Here is a 16,196-nt window from a genome sequence, read left to right on the forward strand (position 1 = left end):
TTCAACAACACACTTCAAAAATAAGCCAAGGTGGAAAATCGTTTTTTTTTTTTTTTTTTTTTAATGAGGTTTGTACAAAACAAAATACAGAATTGAAAGGCTGGTCCAGTATGACTTGAAGTGTTAACTACACTCACTTTCAACAACTAAAAGGGTTTTCCAAGCACAGTCTGATATTATGGTTAGTGCATCAGGAATCCCCACAAGTGTTCTCTGTATGGGATATCCTCAAATCATGACCTGTTGGGGGTTACTTGAGGACTGTGCTTGGGAAACACTGCTCTAATACATTCAGTTTAGGTGTAGTATTACTGATCTTCTCTTCCCAAAGTAAAAAACCTCAAGCCTGCCCTCCTTGTCTGGCTGGAAAAATTTATAGAATTATAGAGTCCAAGGCCATTTACAAAATTAAATAACATTAACAAATAGTATTCTTAAATGTTACTTGTATGGAAAGGTATCGATATTAAAGCCACTCCTGCCTCATCCTTTACCGCATAAACACAAAAGTAAGTGCTATTATGTGGATGGCACAGAAGCAATACAATGTGGCATTCATAATAAAAGATGGAGATAAGCCTATGACACTTCACCTAACACTTTACAAAGCTAGTGAGATTTTCAAGGAATCTGATATATTCTTGATGTTCCAAAGCAGTGCTGAGTTCTATTAACTCATCAGCAAAAGTGTTGTCTATTCCACGGTCAGTCAGGAAATCCATCAGATGATCATACAAAGCCTTGAAAGAAATATAATAAAAAAAATTAAAACTTAGCGCATGTTACTCAGTTGAGATAAGTTAGAACAAAAAGTTAGTCCTTTACTTCTAATTGAGTAGTCATGTAACAGTGGATGTGATTCTGCTGTTTATCTAGATACATACAACTTATCAGTACCATGCAGTTGGAGGACAACACAAAGGAAATTGGGGCGCTACTCATTCAGTTGTGATTCAAGTGAGAGGGGGGGATAATTTATCTACAGATTTACAGCTTTTTTGGGTGTAGAAAAGTTGCAGAAATGTCTGTTGCACAAAAGGTTGGTCACAATACCATTACACCTGCCCAGACCTGGCTTACAAAACTGCCTGCCATTTAAAAAAAAAAAAAAAAAAAAAAAAAGTTCCTTTTTTTCTGTATCATAGGTGAAAAAGTCTCAGAAAGTTGCAGAGGAGGAATCTTACATAGTGATGTACTGAAGTATAACGTCCCAAAAATGTGCACTAGTGCCATATTTATCACATACCATGCGACCACTTAATTTGGCACACACACACACACACACACACACACACACACACACAAATTAAAAAGGTGGAGAATCCCCCCCCATCTATACCACGCTTGAAAATTTTCCCCCACAATCTCTAAAAATGATGGTGTACCAACCCAGTCAAGAGAATCTGTGCTCAGTGTGTAGCTGTTCTCTTTCCAGTCTGTATCTCCAGAGGGCTGGAAGCTAACTTCTCGAATAGTGAAGATGTCACTTTCTTCTTCTTCTTCACCATGTCCAACCTTTTATTAAAACACATTAAGAAGAGAAAGGTAGTTGGGGTGCTGAAAATAGTCAAAGTAGCTGTTTCACATAGTTTATGAAGCCCCATAATGGTTAATGGGAGTAGGGTAAACAGTGTAGCATAGCAAGCCACATCATTTCAGTGCCTCAGGAGTTTGCTTTGACAAAAAGACAGTAAGTATATTTTAGTCGACAATTTTTTTTTTTTTTAACCAGATGCTGCAAATCAGTATATTCTTATAGTTGGCTGATACTTGGGCTAATGTCAACCACTTATTATGAACCTGCATATTACCTCATCTTCGGGATAGTGACAGTCCAGCACCAATGTCTGATTGCTATCTAGTTTTGTGATCTCGACAACAAAGTTAGGAGTGGAAACAAGTTCAGGCTGCAGAATAAAAAAAAAATATAGATGTTAATGAACCCATTGTTAAACATTAATAAACAGCTTAAATATGTGTTCTATGTATGTACACTGCTCAAAAAAATAAAGGGAACACTAAGATAACACATCCTAGATCTAAATGAATGAACTAATCGTATGAAATACTTTAGTCTTTACATAGTTGAATGTGCTGACAACAAAATCACTCAAAAATTATCAATGGGAATCAAATGTATCAACCCATGGAGGTCTGGATATGGAGTCACACTCAAAAGCAAAGTGGAAAACCACACTACAGTCTGATCCAACTTTGATGTAATGTCCTTAAAACAAGTCAAAATGAGGCTCAGTAGTGTGTGTGGCCCCCATGTGCCCGTATGACCTCCCTACAACGCCTGGGCATGCTCCTGATGAGGTGGCGGATGGTACCTGAGGGATCTCCTCCCAGACCTGGACTAAAGCATCCGCCAACTCCTGGACAGTCTGCGGTGCAACGTGGCGTTGATGGATGGAGCGAGGCATGATGTCCCAAATGTGCTCAAATGGATTCAGTTCTGGGGAACGGGCAGGCCAGTCCATGGGATCAATGCCTTCCTCTTGCAGGAACTGCTGACACACTCCAGCCACATGAGGTCCATCATTGTCTTGCATTAATAGGAACCCAGGGTCAACCGCACCAGCATATGGTCTCACAAGGGGTGCGAGGATCTCATCTCAGTATCTAATGGAAGTCAGGCTACCTCTGGCAAGCATATGGATGGCTGTGCGGACCCACAAAAGAAATGCCACCCCACACCATTACGGACCCACCGCCAAACCGGTCATGCTAGAGGATGCTGCAGGCAGCAGAATGTTCTCCACAGCATCTCCAGACTGTCACATGTGCTCAGTGTGAACCTGCTTTCATCTGTGAAGAGCACAGGGCGCCAGTGGTGAATTTGCCAATCTTGCTGGTCTCAAATGCCAAACGTCCTGCATGGTGTTGGGCTGTAAGCACAACCCCCACCTGTGGATGTCGGGCCTCATGCAGTCTGTTTCTGACTGTTTGGACACTTGCACATTTGTGGCCTGCTGGAGGTCATTTTGCAGGGCTCTGGCACTGCTCCTCCTTGCACAAAGGCGGAGGTAGCGGTCCTGCTGCTGGGTTGTTGCCCTCCTACGGCCTCCTCCACGTCTCCTGATGTACTAACCTGTCTCCTGGTAGCGCCTCCATGCTCTAAACATTATGCTGACAGACACAGCAAACCTTGCCACAGCTCGCATTGATGTGCCATCCTGGATGAGCTGCACTACCTGAGCCACTTGTGTGGGATATAGACTCTGTTGCATGCTACCACTAGAGTGAAATCACTGCCAGCATTCAAAAGTGATCAAAACATCAGCCAGGAAGCATAGGAACTGAGAAGTGGTCTGTGGTAATCACTCCTTTATTGGGGGTGTCTTGCTAATTGCCTATAATTTTTACCTGTTGTCTGTTCCATTTGCACAACAGCATGTGAAATTGATTGTTAATCAGTGTTATTTCCTGAGTGGACAGTGTGATTTCACAGAAGTGTGACTTTGAGTTACATTGTGTTTAAATGTTCCCTTTATTTTTTTTTTTGAGCAGTGTATATTACATTAGATAGATATTCTATTCTATTCTTTTTGGATTTCTTTTCTGTCACAACCACAAAGCTCTCTGCTGACACCACTGTCCATTTTAGGAACTGTCCAGAGCAGCACATGTTTGCTATGGAGATTTTCTCCTGTTCTGGACAGTTCCTGACATGGACAGAGGTGTCAGCATAGAGCACTGTGGACAGACAAAAGAAAGCCAAAAAGAAAAGAACTTCCTCTGAAGTATACAGCCGCTAATAAGTAGTGGAAGGATTAAGATGTTTTAATAGAAGTAATTTACAGATCGCTTTCGTCAATGATTCGTACTCTGATTGGTCCCCGGTTATTAGTGGTGTACCCCAAGGTTCTGTACTGGGACCGCTGTTTAATTTATTTATCAATGATATAGAGGATGGCATTAACAGCTCAGTTTCTATCTTTGCAGATGACACCAAGCTTTGTAGCACGGTACAGTCTATAGAGGATGTGTATAGGTTACAAGATGACTTGGATAGACTAAGTGTCTGGGCATCCACTTGGCAAATGAGGTTCAATGTGGATAAATGTAAAGTTATGCATCTGGGTACTAATAACCTGCATGCGTCGTATGTCTTAGGGGGGATTAAACTGGCAGAGTCACTGGTAGAGAAGGATCTGGGTGTACTTGTAGATCACAGACTACAGAATAGCATGCAATGTCAGGCTACTGCTTCCAAAGCCGGCAGGATATTGTCATGTATCAAAAGAGGCATGGACTCAAGGGACAGGGACATAATACTCCCCCTTTATAAAGCATTGGTACGGCCTCACCTGGAATATGCTGTTCAGTTTTGGTCACCAGTCCATAAAAGGGACACTGTGGAGCTGGAAAGGGTGCAGAGACACGCGACTAAACTAATATGGGGAATGGAACATCTTAGCTATGAGGAGCGATTAAAGGAGTTACAATTGTTTAGTCTTGAGAAGAGACGTTTAAGGGGGGATATGATAAACGTATATAAGTATATAAATGGCCCATACAAAAAATATGGAGAGAAAAACTGTTCCAGGTTAAACCCCCCCCCAAAGGACGAGGGGGCACTCCCTCCGTCTGGAGAAGAAAAGGTTTAGTCTAAAGGGGCGACACACCTTCTTTACCATAAGAACTGTGAATTTATCAAACAGTCTACCTCAGGAACTGGTCACAGCAGGAACAATTAACAGCTTTAAAACAGGATTAGATACATTTCTGGAACAAAATAACATTAATGCTTATGCAGAATTATAAAACTACATCCCTTTCCCTTATCCCCTTACACCCTTCCCTTCAATTCCCTGGTTGGACTTGATGGACGTATGTCTTTTTTCGACCATACTAACTATGTAACTATGTTTAACTTTCTGGCATCAGTTGAAAAAAAAAAAAAAAAAAAATACGTTTTCCACCCCCTTTAAGTCCTAAAGAAAATAGCAAGATAAAATGGTTTCAAAGAAGTTTACATAACAGCTAGGTTGGGTCCAGACTGCTTCTCCACTGGGATTAACAAATAGATGCCTCCCTATGCACAAATAGAGAGCAGGAAGCAGCCAGGAAGACCACCTCCCTGACAATTAGTATCACAGTTCGGTTTTATCTAGGACACTAGGCTCCAAAAGAATGTACTCCTACATTATGTGAAGTACTTGTGCTTCATCCATCCTGTGCCTTGGACCTTTACAAAATGACTGACTAAAATCTAACATTAAACCTCTTAAAAAAAATTTACTAAAATAGAAACACCACCTAAAGGTTTGGGCACATCAAAATAGGTCTGTGAAGACCAACAAAAAAAATCTAAATAAGGTACCAAATGCATATCATTAAAAATGTATCCTAAAGGGGAGGAGGTGACTGGGATGCAGGGAAGGGCCTGTCAGATAAGCATCCCCTAACTTGGACAGTTTGAATCATTTTTTAATCCAATCTTTTATAGCCTAAGGTTTGTTTTTTAAGATACTATAAATAAGAAAGCTCGGACTATCTTTGGGCTAGTTGTTTCCAGTAACTCTTCACATTATTCTTCTCTAAGAAGGACCAAGATACCACAGCTTGGTTTTTAAAGGGGTTATCCAGGAAAAATTTTTTTTTATATATATCAACTAGCTCTAGAAAGTTAAACAGATTTGTAAATTACTTCTATTAAAAAATCTTAATCCTTTTAGTACTTATGAGCTTCTGAAGTTAAGGTTGTTCTTTTCTGTCTAAGTGCTCCCTGATGACACGTCTCGGGAACCGCCCAGTTTAGAAGAGGTTTGCTACGTGGATTTGCTTCTAAACTGGTTGGTTCCCGAGACAGGTGTCAGAGAGCACTTAGAAAAGAACAACCTTAACTTCAGAAGCTCATAAGTACTGAAAGGATTAAGATTTTTTTTATAGAAGTAATTTACAAATCTGTTTAACTCTCTGGAGCCAGTTCATATATGAAAAAAAGTTTTTTCCTGGATAACCTCTTTAACTGCTGTGATTCAAAGTAAACCATGAAGGTTAAAAACAAGGAATCATCCAGGTCTACAGATAGAATCAGTGGTCCTAAATTTACTGAAGTTAACGAAAGGAATGATAAAGCAATGTGGACAAACCAAGATATGTAGGTGGCAAATGCAGAGCATATTCATATTTTTAAAGTAAAAAAAACACACAATCTGTTAATGGGAGAAGTATACAAAACTTTAACAGGAGAGACTGCAATCAGTCATAGCACTATACCTCCTCTTCACCCCCTTTCTGTCCCTCTTGTGGTTCCTCATCAAAGGTTGGTGGAATGCTGTTGTTTGTATTGAACGTAACTGTGATCCTTAAAAAAAAATAAAAAATAAAGTATTGATGCCTTCAAATTATTTAAGAAAGACACAACCTGTTGAAAGGGGTATTAAAAAATTATAATTTTTTCTTTATTCTGTCTTTAATGGCTTAACATGCATAATGAAAATTCAGCAGGTTATATACACAAAATAACTATGTAGAGTCTACAGTAATGTATAACACGTATACAGCCATAATCTAATTTCAGCTAAAATGACACAGCCTGCAGACTTGTTCTCACCTAGTACCGACTGATGTGTTACATTTACATTTGGTTAAATGCATCTTCATGTTGCACTTTCCACACATTACTCGGTCACTATTACTGTGGTTTCAGTAGCAGAAATAGCAATCTTTGGGCACGCGCTACACCTGCGTGTAAAGTTGTTGAGTGTTCGTGTAAGTCAAACTTAAACTTTTCAAATAACCAGAGTTATCAACTCAGAGCTTACTTAACCCCTTAAAGGGGTACTCCGCACCCCTAGACATCTTATCCCCTATCCAAAGGATAGTTGTCAGATCGCTTCTGGGGACCCCCGGTATCTCGGCAGCAGCACCCACCAGCTTCCACCTCACACTGGCAATGCTGGAGGCTTCGGATCCCGACCACAATGGCAGACGAGCGTGACGTCACGACTCCGGCCCGTGTGATATCACGCCCCACCCCCCTCAATGCAAGTCTATGGGAGGTCCGTCATTCCCCCTCCCATAGACTTGCATTGAGGGGGCGGGGCATGATGTCACACGGGGCGGAGTCGTGACATCATGCTCATCCGCCATTGTGGTCGGGATCCGAAGCCTCCAGCGTTGCCGGTGTGAGGTGGAAGCCGAACAGGTGGGTGTAGAAGCCTAGATCCCGGGGGCCCACAGCAGTGGGACCCCGGCGATCTGACATCTTATCCCTATCCTTTGGATAGGGGATAAGATGTCTAGGGGGGCGGAGTATCTCTTTAAGGACCAGGGGTTTTTCCGTTTTTTTGCACTTTTTTCCCTCCTTACCTTTAAAAAAAAAAAAATCATAACTTTCAATTTTGCACCTAAATCCAGGCTTATTTTTTGCACCACCAATTCTACTTTGCAGTCACATCAGTCATTTTACCCAAAAATCTACAACGAAAAAAAAAACAAAAAACTCATTGTGTGACAAAATTGAAGAAAAAAAACTAGTTTTGTACATTTTGGGGGCTTCCGTTTCTACGCAGTAAATTTTTGGGTGAAAAATGACACCTTATCTTTATTCTGTAGGTCCATACGATTAAAAATGATACCCCCTTCCATAGGTTTGATTTTGTCGTATTTCTGGAAAAATAACTACATGCAAGAAAATTTATAAGTTTAAAATGGTCATATTCTGATCCCTATAACTATTTTTTCGCATATGGAGCAGTATGAGGGCTAATTTTTTGCGCCGTGATCTGAAGTTTTTAGCAGTACCATTTTTGTATTGATCATTCTTTTTGATTGCTTTTTATTCATTTTTTCATGATATAAAAAGTGACCAAAAATAAGCTATTTTGGACTTTGGAATTTTTTTTGCTGTGCGGTTTAATTAACGATATATTTTTTATAATTCGGACATGTTTATTTACACTTTTTTTTTTAAATGGGAAAAGGGGGTGATTCAAACTTATTATTAGGGAAGGGGTTAAATGATCTTTATTAACTTTTTTCACACTTTTTTTTTGCAGTGTTATAGCTCCCATAAGGGGGCTATAACACTGCACACACTGATCTTTTACATTGATCAGTGGTTTCTGATAGAAAACCATTGATCGATGATTCTGCCGCTTGACTGCTCATGCCTGGATCTCAGGCACTGAGCAGTCATTCCGCGATCGGACACCAGGAGGCAGGTAAGGGGACCCTCCTCGTGTCCTACAGCTGTTCAGCGGTCCCGAACAGCCCCCTGAGCTAACCGCCAGTAGTTTATTTTCACTTTAGACGTGGCAATCAACTTTGAAAGCCGCATCTAAAGGGTTAATAGCATGCAGCACTTCGACCAGTGCCGTGTGCTATTAGCCATGGGTCCCGGCCGTTGTTAGAGGCCAGCCCCGACCCACTATGACGTGTGGCCCCACGTTAAAGAAAGGGAAAGGACCCAGGACGTACAGGTACATCCTTGGTCCTTAACAGGTTAAGACTTTTCTGTGTACCTGTTTACATTATTAATAAGAAATAAATGGGGTCTATTTAAAAAACATAACAGCCCTGCTTTTTTTTTTTTTTTTTTTTTTTTTTAAAGACCTTCATGCAAGGTCAGTCCTCTTTCAAACATAACTTGCAAGCAGCCAATTACATCTACCTGAAAACAGAGCCTTCCAACACTGATATCCAGCAGTTCTACTAAGCCAGTGGTCTTCAAACTGTGGACCTTCAGATGTTGCATAACTACAACTCCCAGCATGCAGACAGGTCCACAGTTTGGAGACCACTGTACTAAGCCCTATACTGATCTTTTTAGTTTATAGGACCTGTGATAGGTCCAGGTGATGTAGTCACATCCATATTTAGGCTTTGCAAAACGGCCTTTATTAACTGTCCCCACTACTTACTGGTTCCTGTGACATGTCATCCCTGCAGAAACTGGAGTGGTGATCTGCCTGAGCCACTGACTGGTTGGCTGGCTGAACAAGTAGTTCCCATATGAATGAAACAAAAGCCCCAAGAAGAAGTTGTAAAGCCAAAAGCCCCAAGAAGAAGTTGTGAACAGTGGGGATCAGAAGCCGCTGGAATAGCAGCAACGAGATCAGTCAGGTAAGAATGCTAAGCATTTTTATAGCACCCAGTCTCACTTAAAAAAAATTCTGGGGTTGAAATGCCCTTTTAAGTGGTAGCACATTTAATCTTTTCACACATAGGAAACTCAATCAACTGAGGAACAAGAGTACTTGGGCTTAAAAAAAAAAAAAAATAAATAAAAAAAAAAAAAAAAAAAAAAAAGTGTACCTGTCGCCAAACTAAACTTTTAACATATTGCTCTTTATGTAATTATAAGGCACTTTGCCATTTACTTTCTGTTGAAATTCTCAACCTTTTTAGGTTTTTATGGTGATTGAAAAATGTCCACTAGGTGGCTCTGTTCTGTTCCCTGCACAAGTCAAACAGTTAGTATGGTCGCTTCCCGGACTTGCAGAAGTCCAAACTCAGGAAGTGGGTGCAGGGCATGGCGAGGCACAGCTCTCCCAGGTATCCATAACATCGTGCCTGCTGGGGAACGCCCACTTTCTCTTGCCGGAAGCTCATACAATGTGAGCAAGGGGAAAGGCAAGATACAGAGCTTTTTAAAGCTCGGAAAACATTAAGAGCAGAAGGGGTGTTAAGAAATATAATCTGAGTTAGAGTACCTGTCGTCAAACCATATTTTGTAAACTAAGTAAAACAGATAATTAATTAGACATAAACCCAATATCAGATCAAAAATAACTGGAATCATACACCAGGGGGCAGTCAGGTTACCCACAAACATTTAAATCCCTTACAAATTTTTTAAGCTTTGACTATTTCTTCATGAATATAACGGTACTGTACTGTAATAACACTGATACATCCGGGCAAATCTGCCTCATACCTAAACTGTCTGGTTTTGCCCAAAACAACCAATAACAGCTCCGCTTTCATTTTACCGAAGCTCCTTACGATATGAATGCCGAGTTGTGATTGGTTGTTCTAGCAGATTGATAAATCTGGGTTAGTGACCACTCACTTTTCTCCAGAAACTTTTCGGGTCAGTTTAGCTTCTGTGCCGTTCACTTCTAATTCCCATCCACCAGACATTTTGGGGAGGCTCTTATGTTTCTGGATTTTCTTCTCTTCTTTGATTTCATCTTTCAGGAACTCTGCAAATGCTTTGTCACCTGGTAAGCAAACGTACAGTGTGAACATGTGCAGTCAAGATGGAAGCATTCAGATTTCAAGAAGTCTTACTTGACTGCAGTGTTGTAGCGCTATAGGACTCTACAAGTTAAATGCAGCATTTCACAAGCTTACATCATACATGGACCTAGAGCAGAGTTTCCAACCAGGGTGCCTCCAGCTTTTGCAAGACTACAACTCCCAGCATGCCTGGACAGCAAAAAACTGTCTGGGCATGCTGGGAATTGTATTTGTATATATATTCTATTTTTATTTTATTTTTTAACAGCTGGAGACACACTGGTTGAGAAACTTCAGCAAGTCATCATGATTCCTACCTAATGAACTGACACAATATGATGCTGTTTCTATAGAATAAGAAGGATCTGGGCGATCAGAGCTCAGATAACATATAACCAATATTATTGGGAAACAAGAATAATAATAAAAAAAATCTATTTTAGTATATTGGGCATCTATTTAGATCTAGTAACAACTACACGATCTGACTCAAGCTCAATGTACCATAAAGGATTCTGTATTACAGCAGAATCAGCTCCACCAAGACAGATCTACATGTGACTGTCAGTTTACCTTCAGTGTGAAGCCCCCCGCATCCACAGGACACAGCCGGGAAACCCCTGTGAGGGTTCAGAAAGGTCGGCCTGAGAGTATTGCTGGCCCCGCCGTGCAACCATAGTGACCGGGTGAGGGCTCTGCCAGGACCCCCCTGGGCGCTGAGTAGTGGCAACGGCCGAACGACCACCACCCTGGCCGCGGCTGTAAGCAAGGAGCGGGATAGAGAGGAGAACATGGTGCAACTACGACCCACGTGTGGAAGAAGAGGACACTGTGACACCCCCGACCTTTCACCTCTGTAGAAGGAAGCGCATCACCGGAAATGACGAGAAACACTGTCTTAGCCTATGGGAGACAGAGCCCAGCTCTAGTCACGTGACTAGCTTCATAAATGGGAGGGTCCTAGTTTAGCGGCATACTGGAATAGAGGGCGGAATGTTATCCGTGTGAGTATTGCCAAGAGCCCTGAGTGTAGAGCAACACCCAGCAAGTTCTGTCTGAGATCCTAGGGCAGTGTTTCCTAACCAGGGTCCCTCCAACTGATGCAAAACTACAACTCCCAGCATGCCTGGACAGCCTTTGGCTCTCCAGCCATGCTGGGAGTTGAAGTTTTGAAACAGCTGGAGAAACTGGGAAACTTTTAGCAAGCCATGCTGGGAGTTGTAGTTTTGCATCAGCTGGAGGCATCCTGGTTGGGAAACAATGGCTTTCGGAGCTGCTGTCATTTTCATCTCTACAAAGAGCAACATACCATTCTGTCATGAAGATTACATTTATAGTAACCTTCATGATTCATCTTACGGTGTCCATCTTAGGACACAGTCAGTCATCAGCTGTAACTCCGTCAGGTGAGACGCCTTCCGCCTCCGCCCTCAGACCAATCACCTTCAAGCATCAGCTGAAACTCCCTCAACCGAAACTCCGTCATCCCCCAGACAAAAAAAAACCAAAACTTTCCTGCCATGTAGAATAATATATAAATTTAGGTGCACTACTGTGGTAGATGTAGACAGTGACATATGAGTAACCCTCAAAATGATGTTAGAATTGAGACATTAGCCTTATATGAAGGACATAAGCCCGCACACCAATGCCAAAGTTCCTCAAGTGACACGGGACCTAACACTAAACCTACCTGTGCCGTGTGGGCAATTACAGCAGCATTAGGAGCGATTCACAGCCTGCTCCCAGTTCACTCCAGTGTGATTAAAGGAGAAATCCAGAATATAAAAATTGTCCCCCATACTGCCGGCAGTAAAAAAATAAAGATGTACATACCTGCCTTCAGTAACCGTCTCCGGTCTCCACCGCGATCCTCTTCCTGGTTGCTGGTGGTCGGCGAGTCATACTGCACTCAGCCAATCACCATCTGCAGTGAAGTCCCGACTCGGCTGGCGATAGGCTGAGCGGCAGTGTGATGTTTTTGGCCCTGGCAGCAGGTGCCAGTGTAGTGAAGAATTTTGTGTCCTGAAGCGTTCTCACATTGCTGCTCAGCCTATCGCTGGCCAAGTCTGGACTTCACTGTGGCCGGTGATGGGCTGAGCGCAGTATGATTCTCCGTCCACTGGCAACCAGGAAGAGGATCACAGCGGAGATCGGAGACGGTTACCGGAGGAGCAGAGGAAGGTATGTATATCTTATTTTTTTTTTACTGCCGGCAGTATGGGGGACAATTTTTTTTTTCTGGAGTTAGCCTTCCTCCCACTGTATGTGTGCTTAAAGGAGATGAGCTCAACCCAAATTGGCTGATATGTTGCCGTTCTCACAAGTGCACCAAAATGCTGCCTATAATAGTGATTAAGGTGCATTAGATTTGGAGTTTATACACCTCCAAATATAAGATTTGAACAACAAGAAAAAAAAAACGTGGTTTCAAATGGCAGGAAAGGCTCAACCCCAAATGCAGTTGTGTCTTTATGCTGGGGGAGCACACTGTATGTGTGCTTGGTCACACTGGAGTTAACTGGGAGGAGGCTGTGAGTCGGAGCTAATGCTGCTGTAATTGCCCACAGGCCCCTGGTATTGCCCATACGGCACAGGTAGGTTTAGTGTTAGGTCACGTGCCACTTGAGAAACCTTGGCCTGACATCATTTTGAGGGTTAGTCATATGTTACTGTCTACATCTACCACAGTAGTGCAACTAAATTTATGCATTATTCTATATGTTACACATCCACACTTGTCATCGGGTGTAGGATGCCATTGTAGCACTTGTGGTCTGCTGCAGGCATCCCCCATTGTATGCATTTTTATGCTGGGGATCGCCCTTAGCAACGGATCACAAGTGCAGGATCTGCAGAATTACATATAAAAAGAATTCCTGGAATATCCCTTTAAAGCTCTGCTTGTTACCATTCAGTAGGCGCCTTCTCAGTATTATAGATAAGTCAGTCATGAACAATCTGACTCCTTTTATGTAAATGATGGGATTTGGCTGCTTTCTGGGCAGTGTACCACTTAGGTTTCATACAAGGGTGTTGGTAACCTCCTGAAATACTGACATATTACATCAACAATGCTAGAGTTGGCCTCCAAGGCTAGTTTTACACTGTGTTCAGTGGACATCCATGCTATTCCATTGAGCAAAAAAAAACATATACTGTGTGGTATATATCTTTTTACCACAAGACCCCGTGTATGTGACGTCCGTCCTAGGTTTATGCTGGAAGTACAAATCAAGGACTCCGGTCAAACCCCCCCCCCCCCCCCCCCCCCCCAAACATGTGCACCTGCAGACACTGCTTAACTGCTTAGATGACACAAGTCGTTTATGTACAACCTAGTTGCAGTCCGGGTGTAAGGGTCTATTCACACGGCAGAATTTCCTCACATCTGCACTAATTCTGCTTCTGCGTTCATTTGAGTAGTTTCTGGCTTGTGTGGATTTTGTACGGAATTGGTGCAGAATCCGCATGCTGAAATTTTTAAGTGTGAATGGGAGTGCGCAATACCATTGAAGTCTATTGGGCTTTAATTTGAGGCAGAATCTGTGCGGAATTCCGCATGAGGAAATTCTGCCATGTGAATGGACCCTTAAGCGTGTTTGCTGGGACTTACCACTACTATCGGACATCGGCAAAATTGATGCCGCAATCAAAGTTAAAGACCTCGATTGCAGGGTCCTGATCAGACTGCACGTCCTATCCTCTCTCTGCAGAAACAGGCTGAAGAAGCAAAGCGCTGATAACACTGATCAATGCTATTCTAGTCAAGTCTACTCATTTTGTTACAAAAAAGCTAATGTTTACTTTATTTAACCCCTTAATTGAGATCTGTAGTGCTCTAAACTTTATCCCCTATCCAAAGGATAGGGGATAAGTTATAGATCGCGGGGAGTCCGAGCGCTGGGATCCCCCGCGATCTCTTGTACGGGGCCGCAGCAATGTACAGAAAAGGGGGTGTCCCGTCCCCACATGGCACGCCCCTCCATGTATCGCTATGGGATTCTAGGAGGAGCGTGTCGGCTGCCGCGTCATGCAGGGACGGAACACCCCCTTTCCTGTACATTCCCGCAGCCCCGTACAGGAGATCGTGGGGGGCCCCAGTAGTCGGACCCCCCGCGATCTATAACTTATCCCCTATCCTTCGTATAGGGGATAAAGTTTAGAGCACTACAGATCTCCTTTAAGGACTGAGGGCGTATCCATACGCCCCCGTTTTAGAGTCCTTAAGGACTGAGGGCGTATGGGTACTCCTGTGGGAATTTCGGTCCCCGTCGCTAGCCGGTAGGGACCGGACCAGGCATCCCAGCACATCGCCGAGCAGGGTCATGAGACCCCCTCATGTCGGTGATCTCGGCAAAGCTGCGGCGATTCCGGGTCAAACGGGTCTCTGGTGACCCGGAAAATAAGGGGGATCGGGGCTGTCCAAGACACCCCCGATCCCCCTGAAGGGATAGGATTGAGGTGGCAGCCCTTATGTCCCTGATCTTGGTCGGTCAGAAGCGAACCGACCAATAGCAAATGGGGGGGGGGGGGGTTAAAGTTCGGTTCCTCCGTTCTGCCCACCCACAGTAGTCTGGGCAGAATGGGGGAAGTGACTGTGACCGGCGCCGGAGGTACTTACCATCGGTGGCGGCAGCGGGCGGCAATGACCTGCGGCTGGCTCCCTGCTGCAGACTACGGAAGCCGGTGAGTTGCCTAGCAACATCTGGAGGGCTACGGTTTGAGACCACTATACAGTGGACTCTAAACTGTAGCCCTCTAGATCTTGCAAAACTACAACTCCCAGTATGCCCACACAGCAGTTTGCTGTCTGGGCATGCTGGGATTTGTAGTTTTGCAACATCTGGAGGGCCACAGTTTGGGGATCACTGTGCGGTGGTTTCTAAACCATGGCCCTCTAAATCTTGCAAAACTACAACTCCCAGCATGCACGAACAGCAAACGGCTGTCTCGCCTCGCCATGGTACATGCTGGGAGTTGTACTTTTGCAATAGCTGGAGGTTTGCAACAAGGCTCAGAAGTGAGAGCGCACTATGTACATTTGGGGCCTGAATTGGTGATTTTACAGCGGTTCTGACAAACGCAAAAAAAATACCCACTTGTGACCCCATTTTGGAAACTACACCCCTCACCGAACGTAACAAGGGGTATAGTGAGCCTTAACACCCCACAGGTGTTTGAGGAATTTTCATTAAAGTTGGATGGGAAAATTAGAATTTTTTTTTTTTTACTAAAATGCAGGTATACCCTAAATATTTCATTTTCAAGGGAAAATAGGGAAAAAAAAAGCCCATTTAATCTGGTTAAGAACATAGCACATATGTGGATGTAAAGTGCTCTGCGGGCGAACTACAATGCTTTTGGATAGAAAATTTGTCCGGAATTGAAGGCCATGTGTGTTTACAAAGCCCCCATAGTGCCAGAACAATGGACCCCCCCACACACACTTTTGAACTCATTTTGGAAACTACACCCCTCATGTAATGTAATAAGGGGTACAGTGAGCATTTACGCCACACAGGTGTCTGACAGATTTTTGGAACAGTGGCCCGTGAAAATGAAAAATATTTCATTTGTACAGCCCACTGTTCCAAAGATCTGTCAAACGCCAGTGGGGTGTACATGCTCACTACACCCCTTATTAAATTCTGTGAGGGGTGTAGGTTCCAAAATGGGGTCACATGTGGGGGGGTCCACTGTTCTGGCACCACGGGGGGCTTTGTAAATTCTCATGGCCCCCGACTTCCATTCCAAACAAATTCTCTCTCCAAAAGCCCAATGGTGCGCCTACTCTTCTGAGCATTGTAGTGTGGCAGCAGAGCACTTGGCGTCCACACATGGGGTATTTCCATACTGAGAAGAAATGGGGTTACACATTTTTTTTTTTGGGGGGGGGGGGCATTTTCTCCTATTACCCCTTGTAAAAATGTAAAATTTGGGGGAAAAAAACAGCATTTTAGTGAATTGTTTTTATTCTTCCATTTACACATCCGACT

At 43.2% G+C, this 16,196-nt stretch overlaps 1 protein-coding gene across 1 annotated transcript; it reads right to left on the minus strand.

Annotated features, from left to right (window-relative positions):
* Positions 1 to 370: 370 nt before the first annotated feature.
* On the minus strand, positions 371 to 11,073 carry C1QBP (complement C1q binding protein). The gene is made up of 6 exons (XM_056560538.1): positions 10,771 to 11,073; positions 10,028 to 10,178; positions 6,229 to 6,316; positions 1,812 to 1,907; positions 1,390 to 1,515; positions 371 to 740 (listed from the first exon to the last, which is right to left on the minus strand). The coding sequence occupies exons 1-6, from the start codon at positions 10,988 to 10,990 to the stop codon at positions 594 to 596; spliced, it is 828 nt and encodes a 275-aa protein (XP_056416513.1). The 5' UTR covers positions 10,991 to 11,073; the 3' UTR covers positions 371 to 593.
* Between the last annotated feature and the right edge of the window lie 5,123 nt (positions 11,074 to 16,196).

Source organism: Hyla sarda, chromosome 2 (assembly GCF_029499605.1).
Source record: "Hyla sarda isolate aHylSar1 chromosome 2, aHylSar1.hap1, whole genome shotgun sequence".
Taxonomy (NCBI): Eukaryota; Metazoa; Chordata; class Amphibia; order Anura; family Hylidae; genus Hyla; species Hyla sarda.

What these genes read in the sequence shown, in the direction of transcription:
- C1QBP (XM_056560538.1), bottom strand. Translation starts at nt 10,990, where the DNA reads ATGTTCTCCTCTCTATCCCGCTCCTTGCTTACAGCCGCGGCCAGGGTG. An exon ending in CGAAAAGTTTCTGGAGAAAA is followed by an intron (nt 6,317 to 10,027) that starts GTGAGTGGTCAC and finishes TTTTTTTTTAAG; the next exon opens with GATCACAGTTACGTTCAATA. An exon ending in GCACAGATTCTCTTGACTGG is followed by an intron (nt 741 to 1,389) that starts GTTGGTACACCA and finishes ATTTCTTTCAAG; the next exon opens with GCTTTGTATGATCATCTGAT.